We start from the raw sequence: 19262 nt of genomic DNA on the forward strand, positions 1-19262 counted from the left end.
CGTACTTTGTTGTCAATCCACGAGTGCGTGCGATTATAAAGTGTGACATGTTTGGTATCTATTTACTCGGCGTAACATTATCTTTCACATTATGCAAAAAAGTTGGGCTAATTTTACTGTTTCATTTTTTTTTTATTCGTGAAAGTGTCCCTTTTCCCAAAAAGTTGCGTTTAAAACACCGCTGCACAAATACCGTGTGACATAAAATATTGCAACAATCGTCGTTTTATTCTCTAGAGTCTCTGCTAAAAAAATATATATAATGTTTGGGGGTTCCAAGTAATTTTCTAGCAAAAAATATGGATTTTAACTTGTAAACACCAAATGCCAAAAATAGGCTTAGTCATAAAAGGGTTAAGCAAAGGAATCACTAATGTGGGACTATTATACTCCGCTTTGGGCCTACACCTATTCTCATACCTGCAGGAGACATATGGAATTGTCAAACAATCCTTTTTCCTATATCTTAGGATTCGATCAATGCTATCTAAAAGATTCCCTCCCAAATGCCTTATTGAAATTCAATATTCCTAAACCGGCATTCAAGGGTATCTCATTTGCATACAATCTGCTCACCACACCTCCTGGATGAACTATCTTCCCCCTCAACCAACTATTGCTCCTCTCTCACAGACAATCCACCACCGATTAAACTGTGGCACCAAGCCCTTCATTATCGCCTGTCCCACTGCATCTCCCATTGGGAAGCCACACAAAAACTATAACACAAATGGTACCTCACCCCAGCCAGGCTCGCTGCCATTTACACTACAACATTCTGGAGATGCCTGTAGAACATCGTCTGGGTGATGACTCCACCATCCGACATCCGGCCATTTTTACCTACGTTCATATAGAGGAACTCGTAAGTAGCTGACACCACCGCCAACATCACTATACTAGTATACCCCTTGTAATTATAATAGTGTGACCCCGAGTTGGGGGGTGGGACTATGTGGACATGTTTCCCATCAATTGCCCCTCCACAGTTGGGAAAGTCCCAATGGGTGGCAAAGTGGGAGGCCACAGTCTGCCATTCCTCTGGCAATGAAGGAAACTGTGGAGTCAAACAAGAAAAAAAATTGTCATTTTGCACATAAACATTGCAAGCAGATTAGACACAAACATTCTTGGCCAACATCAGTATAACATTTTTGGAAAGGGAAAGACGAAAGTGTAAGGCACACCTATCAGATTTCCCACCCCATCTGATGGCCCACTGCAAAAATTTAAGGGGGGGGGTGTTTTGGACAGATAACCCTCTCCACGTCATTGAGAGCTGAATGCATAAATAATGTGTGTTAACTTTGGCCAGCCCCTCCTTACTTACACTATTGGCTGCCCACTAGACAGGTAGGAAGTGTCATAATAAAAAAATAAAAAAATACAAACTGAACAAATGGAAGCACATTTGTACATTCTGATATTATCTATCTAGATAATATGAGAAACTAATTTTAAACAGTACCATTTGAAAGTATTCAGGCAGGCCCTTGTACTACATGCTTTGGTGAAATTATCCATAAATCTGACCACAAAAGAGGTAGGTATAGTGTGTATGGGTTGCCAAAGTCAGTCGATAGAGGATTGGTATCAGCTGACTTAGCGGTTGGGGGGGTGTTCCAAATGAGTTTGGGCCACCAAAAAAAAAGCTTCTGGCACCCTGCCTGAATTTAAGGACACACATAACATGTGTACACATTTTAGGGGGTGTTGAAAGTAAAGCACTACTATGAAGCTGACAAAATACATTGTTTAGTGACTAGGCTAGGTGTAAATGGGCCCAGAAGAGCATGCTGGGGAGGTTAGTGAGGGCAAATATGCATGAAGGACAAAAAAGGAACTTTAAAAGCTTCCAGCATGCATGAAGACAAAGGGGCACAACATATTACAATCATGGTAATTGGGGAATGATGAAAGAAACACAATACATTAGCAAACATTAAATGCATAGAATGTGATGTTAAAGGAGAAAAATGACCTTAATATAGTCCTTCTGCAGGACCTGAATAATTACAGAATAGGTTTCTGGGATAATGATCCCCAGAGCCTGGGGGGAGAGGCCCGTCGAGAACTTGAGGTCATGCAGGCTTCTCTCAGTCGCCAAGTACCACAATGTAGCGACTAGCCTCCGGAATGATGGCTTGCCCCATGCAGTTATCCTGCCTGCTGATATAAGGGGACAGCAAAGCCAACAGACGGTGAAAAATGGGGTCCGTAATCCTGAGATAATTCCTGAAATCATCAGGATTATTCTCCCCAGATCTCACGAAGCAAAGGCATGTGCAAGAATTGGTTACGCTGGAGCAACCAATTCTTAGTCCATGAACACCTCCCCACCCTGTTCATGGACTGGGCTTGTGTCAAAGCTAGAAGCCCAACACCCAGCCCCCGCACAGCACAAACTCTAAGCCCTTGTACACAAGTTCGGAAATGCCGATGGAAAATGTCCGATCAGACCGTGTTGTCGGATAATCAAAGTTTGAGAGCTGGATATAAAATTTTCCAACAACATGATCCGATTGGACTTTGTTCAATCGTTTGTAGAGAATTACGATCGGACAAAGTGCCATGCATGCTCAGATCAAATTAGGAGACCAAAGCTATTGGCTACTAGCCTGAACATAGTCCCGTCGTAACGAACGAACGTCATCATGTTCTGAACGATCGGATTTTCTGACAACTTTGTCCAACCATGTTTATGCAACACCAGTTTTGGACAAAATCTGTCGGAAAAAATCAGATGGATTTTGTGGTCGGAATGTCCGACCATGTGTACAAGGGCTAAGACCAGCATGTACACGCAACATGGCTTTGAAACTGACGGCTGGTTAGAACTAACTGAAAGCACTGAAAAACAGCAAGGCCTGAAAGAACAAGCTGGAAAATCAGCAACAAGCGGACAAGAACGCACTGAAAATCAAATACGGTACTATAAATAGTATGCATTGACTAACAAATGTTTACTGACTACATGCACTGAAAAGCAGATACGAACCCACAAGCACAAAACTAAAGAGCAATAATGATCTGAGGCATACTAAAGTGCAAAGTACTCAAGCGCTGGTGTGGTAAAAAAAAAAATACTCCAAAAATTACTCAAAAAATGAATAGAAAAAATAATAAAAAGCTGCACCAAAATGTCAGTAATCCCTCACTCGTAAAAATGTAAAAAAAAAAAAACCTATATAAATTATTAGTGCGCTAATATCAATACTCAATAAATATTTGTGCGATAAAAATCAGTAATTATGTGAATAAATTGATAAAAAAACGGTATATGTGATAAATGAATTAAATGTGAATTAAAAATAAATGAATTCTCCATAAATAAATACACCTTGTACATGAATAAATATAAATAGATATTTCTTAATGCCTTCCATGCGTATAAGAAACTCCTCCTGATGGAATAAATGGATCCAGAATCTGATCACATACAGCTCCTGTATCTACACTTTAATCAGAACACTCCCGTGCTGTGATCTCCACAAGACTTAAGATATAGTCCTTAAAATGACTTATCAACCTCAGTCCTTTATGATATGTCCAGAAAATGTGTTGGTAAGGTGTTTGTGGACATAACATAAAGGACTGAGGTTGATAAGTCATTTTAAGGACTATATCTTAAGTCTTGTGGAGATCATTGCATGGGAGTGCTTTGATTAAAGTGTAGATACAGAAGCTGTATGTGATCAGATTTTGGATCCATTTATTCCATCAGGAGGAGTTTCTTATATGCACGGAAGGCATTAATTAAGAAATATCAATTTATATTTATATATTCATGTACAAGCTGTATTTATTTATGGAAAATTAATTTATTTTTAATTCACATTTAATTCATTTATTCACATATATGGTTATTTTTTATCAATTTATTTACATAATTACTGATTTTTATGGCACAAGTATTTATTGAGTATTGATATTAGCACACTAATAATTTATATTGTTTTTTACAATGATCTGAAGCACAAGTCTGAAAAGCGTGAATCGTCTCTAACCAAACTTCTACTAAAACGTGATAAACACAAGATCAGCAGAAGGAGCCAAAAGGGTGGCACACGTGGTACTGAACTTCCCTTTTATAGTCCCGTCATACGTGTTGTACATCACCGCATTCTTGACGATCGGAAATTCTGACAACTTTGTGCGACCGTGTGTACACAAGACAAGTTTGAGCCAACATCCGTCGGAAAAAATCCAATGGATTTTGTTATCGGAATGTCCAATCGTGTGTACGGGGCATACGTTTAAAAAAAAAAAAGTTATTGCTGCCATGCGTTCGGTCTTATTGCTGCTAACTGTTCCCTAAATGATGAACCAAAGCAATGTGAAAGGAGACTTTCCCTGTGGATGCTTCTTGCGGAGAAACGCAGCTAACAGACAAGACGTCACAGCAAACCATGCAGCAGCCAGATGGCGTGAGCCGCGGCTGTATCTTTCCCTTAGAAGTATCTGCCTATCTGTGGTGCCATGCTTGTAACAATTTTCTTTAATAAAGGAACCTTTTTTTTACACAAGCCTACTGCACTATGGAGCACATTTACTTAATTTTGTAACTCACCCTCTGCAAGTCCTTGTCCCTCAAACGGAAGTGTCACGGAGTGGATTGGAAGCCCAGACACCAGTGGAGGAGAGGAGCTGGATGGATGAATGTCTGAAGGTACCGTCCCTGCTCTGAGTGATCCCTCCTATCTGTGCAGTTTTTGATCTCCGTAATAGAGATCCTACATTTTTGGTAAGCGGTCATCTGGCATTTACTATTCCATGGATACAGGGTGCGATTATGCTATAAGAAGAAACTTGGGTGTCTATGTTCAAGGATTTCTATGGACTTTTTTGTATGCTATGTTGGACATTCAATTAATTTCTTTCTTATTTATATGACGGTGTCGGATTAACCTAGGTGTACATTTTTGCTTATAGATAAAACTTTGTTTTGTATCTTTTGAGTTTACACACATTGTATCTTTTTTTGGTAGCGCATCTATTCCTAATTTACACATATATCTATAACTGAATGTTCCAGTTTTTTTTTAGATTGCAGCACCATTTCATATATATTATTCACTCTTTAATATAGGTTTTTATATTTTCTTTTTTTCACTAATATTTCTTGGGGAAGTGTGGATTTTCCACGTTACACACAACTGTGTAAATCCTGCAAAGTTACACCCCAGCACTACTGGGGTTAATTGCATACATGGCGACACACGTGACTACCAGAATGATGTGGTTAAGTTGATACTCCAGAAAGTGTGCCATAGGCTTGGAGGAGGCCAGATACCTTGGCTACGTTATTGATCAAGCCTCAGATCAATAAAATTGAGGCAGTTCAAAAGTGGCCCAAACCTATAAATAAAAAGCAAGTTTGTGCATTTCTTGGAATCACAGGAAACTACAGTTGTTTTATGTTGCCACCATTGCAGCCCCACTGACAGATCTGACGAAGGGTAAAAGGTTGGTCATGATTAAGTGGAATCCTGATGCAGAGAAGGCATTTCACATGTTGAAGCAACTCTTTGTGTACAACCTGTGCTCATGAGCCCGGAATTTACAAAGGAGTTTGTGATACAGACACCCCTAATGTGAGAATGGGTGTTGTACTGTTCCAAATCAGAGATGGTGAAGAGGACCCAGTAGTTTACTTGAGCAGAAAGCTAAAAAGACATGAGAAAAACGATGACACTGTCGATAAGGAATGTTTAGCTATCAAATGGGCCTAAGATGTCCTGAAGTATTATTTGTTGGGGAGACCATTCAAACTAGTCTCTGATCATGCCCCTTTCAATTGGATATGTGATAACAAGGCAAAAAACAATTGTGCGAGAATGTGGTTCCTTGCTCTGCAAGCATTTAAAGTAACAGAAAGTACATATTACTTACAGCAGTGCACATCATGTAACCCATGCCAAAATCAAATCGGCATTGCTCATTCATTGAATACTGAAGTCCTGGCAGCTGAGGAAGAGATGGCCAGTCATGTGCAAATGGATCATCACGCAGACAATCATATGAACTGTAAAAAAAATAAAAAATTGTGAGAATTAGAGAAACTGAAAGAAAAAAAATTGGAAGTTTGAACCGAAAAGAATATAAAGTGCAACTATGTGCAGCATGAGATATTGATTCTCTAGGAACAAATATAATGTGCTAATATGTATGCAGTGAACTGCACAGATTTGTGCTTTTTAATGTACAAATAGCAAAAGTACCTGCTTCATAAATGGCCAATTAGTAATGGTATGCTTTAAAATAAAAATGACCCTAGTTTTGTAGCTTGCATAGTGTGTTATAAAACTTTAGTGCAAACAATAATTAAAGCCAAGTTTTAGAAATGGGGGGGGGGGGGTTATAGTAGAAAATTTAGGGTTTCTGTGTGAGTGAAAATCGAGGCACACAAATCCTGTGATAGGAGCCAGAGAGCAGCAGTGACAGGCAGTGCCTCAGGCTTCTCCCTTTCATTGATGCAGAGTGGGTCACAGCACAGTGGGCCCCATCCCGCTCACACTTTGCACTTACGGAGGAGGCAAGTCTGAAGCACTGCAGCAATGCCCGTCACTGCTGCTCTCTAGCTCCTGTCACAGGATCAGTGTGCCTCCATTCTCACTCACACAAAGGCCTGGTCACTGGAGCTGACTGCTTCTCTGGGGGGGGGGGGGGGGGGGGTGATGATGCCATCCACTGTCAGCCCAGAAGAAAGGAAATCTCCCATGCCTGTGAGAGAGATCTGAGGGGCTAATGTGATTTTTTTTTTTTTTTGGGGGGGGGGGGGGTTGTCCTATGCAGATGAGCTTGAAGGGGGGTGTGAAGACTGTGGATGGGATGAGACTGAAGATGAGGGGAATTGAGAAGCCTAAGATTAAGGATAGGTGGGAACTGTGAAGACTGAGGATAGGGGGGACTATGAAGGGAAAGATGAAGTCCTCAGTATATCAAGACACGTTAGACAATTTCATGCTCCTATCTTTGTGGGAACAGTTTGGAGTTGGCCCCTTCCTGTTCCAACATGAATGCACACCAGGGCACAAATGAGGTCCATAAAGACATAGAGTGGAGACTGCGAGCCAGGCCTTCTCGTCCGCATCAGTGCCTGACCTCACAAATGTGCTTCGGAAGGAATGGTCAAACATTTCCAAAGACACACTAAACCTTGTTGACAGCCTTCCCAGAAGAGTTGAAGCTGTTATAGTTGCAAAGAGAGGGCAAACTCAATACTGAACCCTACAAACTAATACTGGAATGCCTTAAAGTTCATGTGTGTGTAAAGGCAGGCCTCCCAATACTTTTGGTAATATAGTGTATATGTACATATTAAGCAATGGGGCATACTATGATGACAATTACAGGCCTCTCTCATCTTTTTAAGTGGGAGATTGGTGGCTTACTAAATACTTTTTTGCCCCACTGTAAATCTGACAAAACTAATTTCCGTTTTAATGAATGGCTTATTTATGAGGTATGCTTAAACAAAAAATGCATTAAAGAGCAATCTTTACCTGAAAAATAAGTCTTAGTTACCAGCGGGTATGCACACACTGCCCCTTACTTTAAACTCTGGACCACCCTATAAAGTGGTCACTGACACGCTTTACAAATCAGATCACTCCAGGTCACTCCAATATCAAAACACCAAAATAATTCCTTCCACATCAGATAGACTCCATATGACAGAAACTCCATCAGATAGATAATGTCAAAAAAACAGATAGACATATGGACTCTTATCATTATGAACTTTATACTTTGTATTCTCCTTTAAAACACCCTTTTTTAATGCTGCAACTTTTGTGTTTATACACTATGTAATGTTTTGCTTCCAGTATATTGTGCAAGCTGCTTGTTATTCATAAGTGCAGGTTTATTGTTATTTTTGCATTTATTTTTACAGTTTTCTTTTTAATGGTATTGTAAATAATTTGCATTTTTTTTTATAATTGAGTTCTCACATATGTTGTGCCTATAATAGTCCAGTTTATTAGGGGAAATGGACAGGGAACTCACAGTGGAAATTACAAAGAGACAAAATAACAACTTAAGGTACAGTTTCAATCCCATCATGTAGTGGGTGTGTATGAATTATTTTTGGAGAATAAGGTTAATGTTTAAAGTTTTAGCTTTAAAATGACTGTAAAGATACAGATGCATCTCCAAAAATGTGAATATCTAAAGTTAATTTCAATAATTCAATACAAAAAGTGAAACTCATATTATATAGATCCATTACACAAAGAGTGATATATTTCAAGCATTTTTTTCTTTTAATTTTGATGATTATGGCTTACAGCTAGTGAAAGGCCAAAATTCAGTATCTCAGAAAATTTGATTATTAGGATATGAAAAAGTTCAATAGTGTAGACTCGTGGTGTCACACTCTAATCAGCTAATTAACTCAAAAACATCTAAAGGTTTCCTGAGCCTTTAAATGGTCTTTCAGCCTGGTTCATAAGGTTACACAATCATGGGGAAGACTGCTGACTTGACAGTTGTCCAGAAGATAGTCACTGACACCCTCCACAAGGAGGGTAAGTCATTGCTAAAGAAGCTGTCTATTCACAGAGTGCTGTATCCAAGCATAATGGAGAGTTGTGTGGAAGGGAAAAGTGTGGTAGCAAAAGGTACACAAGCAACAGGCATAACCGCAACCATGAGAGGATTGTGAAGCAAAGGCAATTCAAGAATTTGGGGGAGATTCACAAGGAGTGGACTACGGCTGGTGTCAGTGCTTTAAGAGTCACCAAACACACACACACACATATCCAAGACATGGGCTTCAACCATCACATTCCTTTTGTCAATCCACTCTTGAACCAGAGACAAAATCAGAAGCGTCTTATCTGGGCGAAGGAGAAAAAAAAAGCTAATTTTGCATTTCAAAATCAAGGCTCCAAAGTCTGGAAGAAGAATGGAGAAGCACATGTCACCTGCTGGTGTTTCTCCACTATTTTATCAAGTCCAAAGTCAGCCGCAGCCCTCTACCAGGAAATTATAGAGCACTTCTTGCTTCCCTCTGATGACCAGCTTAATGGAGATCCAGATTAAATTTTTCCAGCAGGAAAAACTATACCTAGTTTAATGACCATGGTATCAATGTGCTTGATTGGCCAGAACACTCGCCTGACCCCATAGAGAATGTGCAGGGTATTGTCGAGAGGAAGATGAGAGACACCAGACCCAACAATGTAGATGAGCTGAAAGCATCTATCAAGGCAACCTGGGCTTCCACAACACCTATGCAGTGCCACAGGCTGATCACCTCCATGTCATGCCGCATTGATGTAATAATTTACTTAAAAGGAGCCCTGAAAAAGTACTGAGTACATACTATGCTGTACATAGACATACTTTTTAGTAAGCCAACATTTCTGTATTAGAAATCTTTTTTTTTTTTTTTTTTTTTTTTTTTATTGGTCTTATGCAATATTCAACTCTAAGATACAGAATTTGGGGTTTTCACTAGCTGTAAGCCATATTCATTAAAGTTAAAAGAAAGAAAGGCTTGAAATATATCAATCTGTGTGTAATTAATCTATATAATGTATAAATATTACTTTTTGAATAGAATTACTGAAATAAATTAACTTTTTTATGATATAAATTTTTTTGAGATGCACCTATATATAATGTTACATTGGGCACTGAAAAGGCACTATAAATTGATGGCTAACATTTTGTTACAGTAGAAAACTCATAAAATACCCTGAGCACAATACAAATGATGAGAATATATTAAATGGAACTGAATACTGCTAATCCCTCTGGCATTCTAGTGAATTGAACCATTCCAAGTTATTTGAATCACATATTGCTTTAGCAGTCCCACTATTGTTATTCAGTTTTTTTTTATTTATTAATCATCTTTTTATTATTATTCCATAGGTTTTTGGCTCTGCATAACTTCTGCATACTTTCAGCTATTAAAGCCATTCAACTTATAAAATGTTCAGCTCTTTCAACTGATGACGAAACTTCTGCAAATTCTTGTTCTACTATTTATACTTTTTAAAATATTAAGCTTTTTAACACTTTTTTTTAACATTGAAGTCAATGAGAGCATGCTTAAAATCTTTAAAATCTTCTTCCGCTACCAAAAGTTTCAGCTCCTTCATACTTTCACCTACAGATGCCAAACAAACTTTAAAATGTTCACAACATATTTGACTATATATTTTCAGTTTGATACCTTTTACAGTTTTTGTGAAAAAGCTGTTTAAGTTTAGTGATCATTTCATAAAATGTCATTAAATTCAGGGCAGCCAGGCTTTTGTTGTCTGTTTTGATCCATGGCTACCAAAGCTTCTTATACACAATGATGGGCAGTGGGGGGAGGCGGCTGGAGCATCTGAGATTACAGGGCCCGGGGGAGAGCACAGACACACATGCACTGATTTATAATAGAGGAATATGATGGGGCAGTTTTGATGCTTTAGCAGTCCTACTATTTAGTGGGAATGCTTTAGCAGTCCCACTATTGTTATTTTTTTTTGTATTAGTGGGAATGCTTTAGCAGTCCCACTATTGTTATTCATCTTTTTTATTTATTCGTTTCTATTAGTTTTATTTATTAATCATCATCATCTTTTTATTATTATTATTATTTTTTCTACTATTTATACTTTTTAAAATATTAAGCTTTTTAACACTTTTTTTAACATTGAAGTCAATGAGAGCATGCTCAAAATCCATAAAATCTTCTTCCGCTGCCAAAAGTTTCAGCTCCTTCATACTTTCACCTACAGACGTCAAACAAAATATTCAGCTATCTGGCTATACATTTTACAGTTTTTGCGAAAAAAACTGTTTAAGTTTAGTGATCATTTCAGAAAATGTCATTAAACTTAGGGCAGCCAGGCTTTTTCTGTCTCTTTTGTTTCCATGGTTGCCAATACTTCTTATGCCGCGTACACACGTAGCCGACTATCCGACGGACTTCCCGCCAGATTGTCCGTCGGACTTTCCGAACGGGCTACTTGCCCACACACGGCACTTTTTCAGCGGACTAATATGGCATACTAAGTCCGCCGAACTATCCGCCCTACTTTTGAAATGAACGGACTCGCCCAGACACGCGGAGGAAAGTCCGCTCATTTCGAGCGGGTCCCCAGGTAGGCGGGGCCCGCGAAGGAGACGTCGCTGGCCCCTCCACCTGGTATGGACTTAAAGGGGAACCCCAACGCCGAAAAAAATCGGCATGGGGTCCCCCCAGGTCCACATCAGACCCTTGTCCGAGCACGCTACCCGGCCAGCCAGGAAAGGGGGGGACGAGTGAGCACCCCCCCTCCGAGCCGTACCAGGTCGCATGCCCTCAACATGGGGGGTGCCTTTGGGGAAGGGGAGGCCGCGCTGCCCCCCACCCCAAAGCACCTTGTTCCCATGTTGATGAGGACAAGGGCCTCTTCCCGACAACCCTGGCCGTTGGTTGTCGGGGTCTGCAGGCGGGGGGCTTATCGGAATCCGGGAGCCCCCTTTAATAAGGGGGCCCCCGGATACCGGCCCCCACCCTATGTGAATGAGTACGGGGTACAATGTACCCCTACCCATTCACCTGTGAAAAAAGTAAAAAAAAAACACAACACAGGGTAAAACTAGTTTATTGCACAGCTTCCGGGCGTCTTCCGTCTTCGGGGGGTCTTCTCGCCGGACTCCTCAACTATCTTCTTCTAGCTCTTTTGCTAGCGGAGGAGCCTGGCTTTCTTCCTCGCCGCCGCCCTTCTTCCGACTTCGGGGGTCTTGTCCCCCTCTTCGGTTCTTCTGCCAGGCCACCGCGCCTTCTTATAGCAGAGGATGCTGGGACTGTGACATCATAATAGGCGGGGACACCATCTGGTGATGTCCCTATATAAGTCGCCGCGCGTCGCGCCGGAGCCATTGTGAGTGGAGGGAGCGATGAGTCAAGATCTGAAGAGAAGAAGAAAACAGAAGAACAGAAGGCGGCGGCGGCGACGACAGCGGCGACAGAAGACCGGGCCACCGCCTGTAAAAGAGCTATAAGAAGGTGCGGTGGCTCGGCAGAAGAACCGAGGAGGGGGACAAGACCCCCGAAGTCGGAAGAAGGGCGGCGGCGAGGAAGAAAGCCGGGCTCCTCCGCTAGCAAAAGAGCTAGAAGAAGATAGCGGAGGAGTCCGGCGAGAAGACTCCCCGAAGACGGAAGACCCCCCGAGCTGTGCAATAAACTATTTTTACCCTGTGTTGTGTTTTTTTTTTTAACTTTTTTCACAGGTGAATGGGTAGGGGTACATTGTACCCCGTACTCATTCACATAGGGTGGGGGGCCGGTATCCGGGGGCCCCCTTATTAAAGGGGGCTCCCGGATTCTGATAAGCCCCCCGCCTGCAGACCCCGACAACCAACGGCCAGGGTTGTCGGGAAGAGGCCCTTGTCCTCATCAACATGGGGACAAGGTGCTTTGGGGTGGGGGGCAGCGCGGCCTCCCCTTCCCCAAAGGCACCCCCCATGTTGAGGGCATGCGACCTGGTACGGCTCGGAGGGGGGGCGCTCACTCGTCCCCCCCTTTCCTGGCTGGCCGGGTCTCTCGAAATGAGCAGACTTTTCTCCGGGCGGGAAAAGTCCGTTCATTTCAAAAGTACGGCGGACTGGCATACACAAGGCCGGATTGTCAGCCGAAATGCAAGTCCGGCTGGAAGATTGGAGTGCAAAAATACTTTCTAAGTCCGCCGTACTTTCGGGTCAAAAAAGTATGCTGGAGGCTACACACGGGGGGATTGTCCGGCGGACTTGAGTTTGCCGGACTTTTCCACCCGATTGTTTGATCGTGTGTACGTGGCATTATACACAGTGATGGGCAATGGGGGAGTGCACAGACACACCATTTACTGATTTATAATAGAGGGATATGATGGGGCAGTTTTGATGAGGGCAATATGATGGGGCAGTTTTGATGCTATTCCAAATTCCCACGCATTTTCTCCAGGAAATGCATTTTCTAGTTCTATGATAAAACTAAAGCATATCTTAACTCAAAACACAAACATAGTATGTAAACTGCAGCTTAGTAATCCTAAGATGTGGTGGCTGCATTCGTTTTTATATCCAGGATGAGAACATGTTCAACAAGTACCCTTTCTTCAGTTGACGATTATTTCTTATGAATTCACCATGTCATTGAGATAAACATAGACAGACATGTATGAAGTTCAGCCATTTAACTGCCATGGCTCTTCCCATTAAATGGAGGAGCCATGGCTTGGATAAATGAGTTTAGCCACAGAGGGAGAGGAGGTGTGTTATTTGGAGAATTACCAGGTAAAAATAAAAGGGAAAAATAAATCTAATGGCAGCCACTGATAAGCTGCAATGCATTACACATTCTCTTTTTTTGCTTTAGATACACTTGATATACTAAGGCAGTGGTTCTCAACCGGGGTTCCACGAGAGGTCGCCAGGGGTTCCGCGGTGATCTGACTGTCAGTCAGCCAGCTGACAGGAGGACTGCACAGACACAGGCAGAGATAGGCAGGGAAGTGTCTGGCATCCTATTGGCTGGAGCGCTCTTTTCCCTGCAGGCCCCTCCTCTCCTCTTGTCCTTCCCAAGTACATGGCATCATCTGGGATGGACAGGATAGGAGGAGGAGGGCCGAGGGGGAACAGCGCACCACTGGAGGAGAAATGAAATGTGCTCTAAAGTCATAAGAAGCCACCGGTACTGGGTCCCCACCCCCCCACAATGTGCCCAACAGTCTGTTCCATGTAAAGTCCCCCACCCCATGTAATGTGGCCTGTCCCATGTAATGTCCCATGTCATGTGCCCTGTCCCATGTAATGCCCCCTGTCATGTCCTCTGCTCCATGTAATGCCCCCTGTCATGTCCCATGTAATGTGCCCTGACCCATGTAATGTGCCCTATCCCATGTAATGTCCCCTGCCATGTGCCTTGTCCCATGTAATGTGCCCTGTCATGCACCCTGTACCATGTAATGTGCTCTGCCCCAAGTAATGTCCCCTGTCCCATGTAATGTGCTCTGTCATGTGCCCTGTCCCATGTAATGTGCCCTATCCCATGTAATGTCCTCTGCCCCATGTAATGCCCCCTGTCATGTCTCATGTAATGTGCCCTGACCCATGTAATGTGCCCTATCCCATGTAATGTCCTCTGCCCCATGTAATGCCCCCTGCCATGTGCCCTGTCCCATGTAATGTGCCCTGTCATGCACCCTGTCCCATGTAATGTGCTCTGCCCCAAGTAATGTCCCATGTCCCATGTAATGTGCTCGGTCATGTCCCCTGTCCCATGTAATGTGCCCTGTCCCATGTAATGTGCCCTATCCCATGTAATGTGCCCTATCCCATGCAATGCCCCATGTAATGTGCCCTTTCCCTTGTAATGTGCCCTGCCCCATGTAATGACAAAGAAGTGCAGGGCTGTTAATCTGTCAGAAAAATCAGGTAAGGTGGCCCCATCCCTAATAAATAGACAAAAAAGATTCCCCCTTTAATGGGACTTTAAATGGAACACCAATACCACCAAAATTCAATAAAATAAATAATTGTAATTCATATAACAAGGCTTGGGATATTTTGAGAGTTATTTTGTATACATGCTTTCTATCTATAGCTGTTGATATTTTATTAGAGATACTATGTGTCTGTAAGTTTCTCTTTTTTAAGCCTTGTTATATGAATTAAAATAATGTATTTTATTGAATTTTGGTGGTATTGGTGGTCCATTTAAAGTCCCATTAAAGGGGGAATCGTTTTGTCTACCCCATGCAATGTCCCCTGTCATGTGCCTTGCCCCATGTAGTGTGCCCTGTCCCCTGTAATGTGCCCCGTCCCATGTAATGTGCTCTGTCATGTGCCCTGTCCCATGTAATGTCCTCTGCCCCATGTAATGTCCTATGTCATGTGCCCTGTCCCCTGTAATGTACCATGCCCCATGTAATGTGCTCTGCTCCATGTAATGTGCCCTGTCCCATGTAATGTGCCCTGCCCCATGTAATGTCCCCTGTCCCCGTCATGTTCCCTGTCCCATGTAATGTGCTCTGCCCCATGTAATGTGCCCTGTCCCATGTAATGTGCCCTGTCCCATGTAATGTGCCCTGTAATGTGCCCTGCCCCATGTAATGTGCCCTGTCCCCTGTCATGTGCCCTATACCATGTAATGTGCCCTATACCATGTAATGTGCCCTATACCATGTAATGTCCCATGTATTGTGCCCTGTCCCATGTAATGTGCTCTGCCCCATGCAATGTCCCCTGTCATGTGCCCTGTCCCCTGGCATGTGGCCTGCCCAATGTAATGTGCCCTGCCCCATGTAATGTGCTCTGCCACCATGTAATGTGCTCTGCCCCATGTAATGTCCCCTGTCATGTGCCCTGTCCCCAAGTCATGTGCCCTGCCCCATGTAATGTGCCCTGCCCCATGTAATGTGCCCTGCCCCATGTAATACCCCCTGTCCCATGTAATGTGCCCTGTCATGTGCCCTGTCCCATGTAATGTGCCCTGTCATGTGCCCTGTCCCATGTAATGTGCCCTGTCCCATGTAATGTGCCCTGCCCCATGTAATGCCCCCTGTCCCATGTAATGTGCCCTGTCATGTGCCCTGTCCCATGTAATGTGCTCTGCCCCATGTAATGTCCCCTGTCCCATGTAATGTCCTCTGCCCCATGTAATGTCCTCTGTCATGTGCCCTGTCCCATGTAATGTGCTCTGCCCCATGTAATATGCCCTGCACCATGTAATATGCCCTGCCCAATGTAAGGTCCTCTGTCATGTTTCCTGTCCCATGTAATGTGCTCTGCCCCATGTAATGTCCCTTGTCCCATGTAATGTCCCCTGTAATGTGCTCTGAATGGATCAGCTCTGCAGGAAAAGAAAGCCCAAGTTTCACATTAAATAGGTAAATTTTAATATTTATTCTTTTATTTAATGCTATTTCAACAAATATTTTTTTGTTATAAACAGCTCGCTGATCATACCAATGTTCCGTGAGCTGTAGATGTGAACATTATTTCAGGGGTTCCTCGAGATCCCAAACTTTTTGCCAGGGGTTCATCCAAGGTAAAAAGGTTGAGAAACACTGCACTAAGGTGTATTAGAAATTAGTAAAAATGGTAACCTGTAACAGTAAACTAAGCAAAATAAATGATATACTAATGTGACATAATTAGGAAATATGGCATTCAGTTTACAGAAGTTAAGAAAATGTAACTACTCACCTTAGATAACGACTAAGCTCTTGCTGACTACAACGAGACCAGTGGAAACGGTGAAATGCAGCTTGTACAAGCGGTGCCATAATGCTTCCCATCCTGACTTCATCTCCACACCTATTTCCTTGTCCATCATGTTCCATTCCTAACCTAGGATAAGCATATATTAAACTATGATATGTAGATCAATATATCAGGTACACATTCAAGCCAAGGTGTCATCATGTTGGACAAGATGATATCTACTCAAGATAGAGAACGATTTACATTACATGATGCCATACATGACATATACAGTTTGTCCTATATGCCCTCCAGTGGACCTTATACCTTAGCCCTTGTACACACGGTCGGACATTCCGATCACCAAATCCGTTGGATAATTTCCGACAGATTTAGTCCGGAACTGGTGTTGCATACACTCGGTCGGACAAAGTTGTCAGAATTTCCGGTCGACAAGAACGCGGTGACGTAAACCGGGTACAACAGGACTAGAAAAGGGAAGTTCAGCACCACGTGCAGCACCCTTTGGGCTCCTTCTGCTGATCTCGTGTTTATCGCGTGTTAGTAGAAGTTTGGTTAGAGACGATTTGCGCTTTTCAGATTTGCGCTTCAGATCGTTACTGCTCTTCAGTTTGTGCTTGTCGGTGCGTATCTACTTAAATCACTCCGTGTAGTCAGTTTGCATTTGTTGGTCATTGCAGACTATATCTTGATATAGTAAGCTTTAATTCTCAGTGCTTATTGTCCGCTCGTTTCTGGTTTTCAGTTTGTTCTTTCAGGCTTTGCTATTTATCGGTGCTTTCTGTTGTCCGTTCTGACCAGCCGACCGTTTTGAAGCCATGTTTTGTGTACGTACTTGTCGTAGAGTTTGTGATGTGCAGGGGCCTAGTGCTGGGCTTTTAGCTTTTGACACCATTAACAGGGCGAGGAGGAGTTCATGGAGCAAGAATTGGTTGCTCCAGCATGACCAATTCTCACACATGCCTTTGTTTCCTGAGATCCAGGAGAATAATCCTGATGATTTCAGGAATTATCTCCAGATGACGGACCCCATTTTTCACCATCTGCTGGCTTTGCTATCCCCTTATATCAGCAGGCAGGATACCTGCATGCGGCAAGCCATCACTCCGGAGCAGATGCTCATCGCCACATTGTGGTACTTGGCGACAGGGAGAAGTCTTCAGGGCCTCAAGTTTTCGACAGGCATCTCACCCCAGGCTCTGGGAATCATTATTCCAGAGACCTGTTCTGCCATCATACAGGTCCTGCAGAAGGACTATATTAAGACAAATTTTCTCCTTTAACATCACATTCTATGTATTTAATGTTTGCTAATGTATTGTATTTCTTTCCTCATTCACTAATTACCATGATTGCAATATGCTGTAATTGATATGCTGTGCCCCTTTGTCCTCATGCATGCTGGAAGCTTTTAAAGTTCCTTGTTTGTCCGTCATGCATATTTGCCTTCTCTAACTTCCCGAGCATGCTCTTCTGGGCCCATAAACTTATAGCCTAGTCACTTAGAAATGTATTTTGTCAGCTCCATAGTATTGCTTTCCCCTAAATACCCCCTAAAATGTGTACAGAGGTTATGTGTGTGATTAAATTCATGCAGCATGCCAGAGGTTTTTTTTTTGTTGGTCCAAACTCCTTCGGAAACCCCCTCCCCCAACTGCTAGGTCAGCTGATAGCAATCCTCTATCTGCTGGCTTTGCCAGACCCAATACACACCGCTTTTGTGGTCAGATTTCTGGATGAATTCACCAAAGCATGTGCTAGGGCCTGCCTCAATACTTTCAAGTTTTTTTTTTTCTCCTATTATTATCTTGATAGGTAATAGCAGAAAGTGAAAATGTGCTTCCATTTGTTCCTTTTTTTTTGTATTATGACAATTCTTACCTGTCCAGTGGGCTGCCAATAGTGTAAGTAAGGTGGGGCTGGCCAAAGTATCACACATTATTTATGCATTCAGCTCTCAATGAGTGGAGAGGGTTACCTGTCCAAAACACCCCCCTATTTTTTTTGCAATGGGCCATCAGATGGGGGGGGGGGGGGATGTGGGGAATCTGATAAGGGGACCTTACACTTTTGGCTTTAAATACAAATTTCTAAAAATGTTATATTGATCTTGGCCATAAATGTCTGTGTCTAATCTGCTTGCAATGTTGATGTGCAAAATGACTAATTATTTTTTTCTTGTTTGACTCCACAGTTCCCTTCAACGGCACAGGAATGGCAGACTGTGGCCTCCCACTTTGCCACCCGTTGGGACTTTCCCAATAGTGGAAGTGCAATTGATAGGAAACAGGTCTGCATCATCCCACCCCCCAACTCGGGGTCCTACTATTATAATTACAAGGGGTATAATAGTATCGTGATGTTGGTGATGGTGTCAGCGACATATGACTTCCTGTATGTGGACGTGGGGAAAAATGGCCGGATGTCGGATGGTGGAGTGTTTGCGCAGATGGAGTTCTACTGGCATCTCCAGAGTGGCAGTCTGGGCTTGCCACCTCCAGAGGAAAATGTGGAAGGACTCTCCTTCATTTTCATTGTGGATGAGGCATTTGCTCTGGCAAACCATCTGATGCAGCCTTTCCTGATGAGGACCCTCACCCCGGACCAGAGGATCTTTAATTTCCGGCTGTCCAGAGCCAGAAGCGTAGTGGAGAACATTTTCGGGATAATGGGCAGCCGGTTCCACCTATTTTTGACCCCAATCAAAATGGCAGAATATAAACTCAATCATATTGTGCTTTTGTGCTGCATTCTGCACAATTTTTTTGAAGAAACACTCAGCAAACTATGTGGCCTCAGTTGGGCCTGATGCAGACTTGCCTGAAAATGCCAACCTGATGGCCCTTGAAGCTGGCCGCCCTGGCTTGCCTCCCCAAAGCGCCCACGAGGTCAGAACAAGATATGTGGAGTACTTTGTGCATAGGGGGGTCATTGATATGCAGACAATGTCTGAGAGACATTTTTCTTTCAAACTCCAATAATCTTTGTTTTCATTTACTGCTTGGCTTTGTTTTAGGTGTCTCCTAGTTTTTTTTGTGTTCTTGGGCCTTTTTCTACAACAG

The 19262-nt window shown here is 42.8% G+C and overlaps 1 protein-coding gene across 4 annotated transcripts in view; it reads right to left on the reverse strand.

Moving 5' to 3' along the window:
- Positions 1-19262, reverse strand: part of LOC143964080 (A disintegrin and metalloproteinase with thrombospondin motifs 2-like) — a 1751863-nt gene that overhangs the window by 990393 nt on the left and 742208 nt on the right. For all 4 annotated transcript variants that reach the window (XM_077473787.1, XM_077473788.1, XM_077473790.1 and 1 more), the window contains exons 8-9: positions 16183-16326; positions 5893-6025 (exon numbers count right to left, since the gene is read on the reverse strand). In XM_077473787.1, coding sequence (XP_077329913.1) covers positions 5893-6025; positions 16183-16326 — 277 coding nt within the window. The remainder of the gene's footprint in view (positions 1-5892; positions 6026-16182; positions 16327-19262) is intronic.

The sequence above is a fragment of the Lithobates pipiens genome, unplaced genomic scaffold, assembly GCF_037356315.1.
Source record: "Lithobates pipiens isolate NorthernLeopardFrog02 unplaced genomic scaffold, aLitPip1_a1.2 Scaffold_8, whole genome shotgun sequence".
Taxonomy (NCBI): domain Eukaryota; kingdom Metazoa; phylum Chordata; class Amphibia; order Anura; family Ranidae; genus Lithobates; species Lithobates pipiens.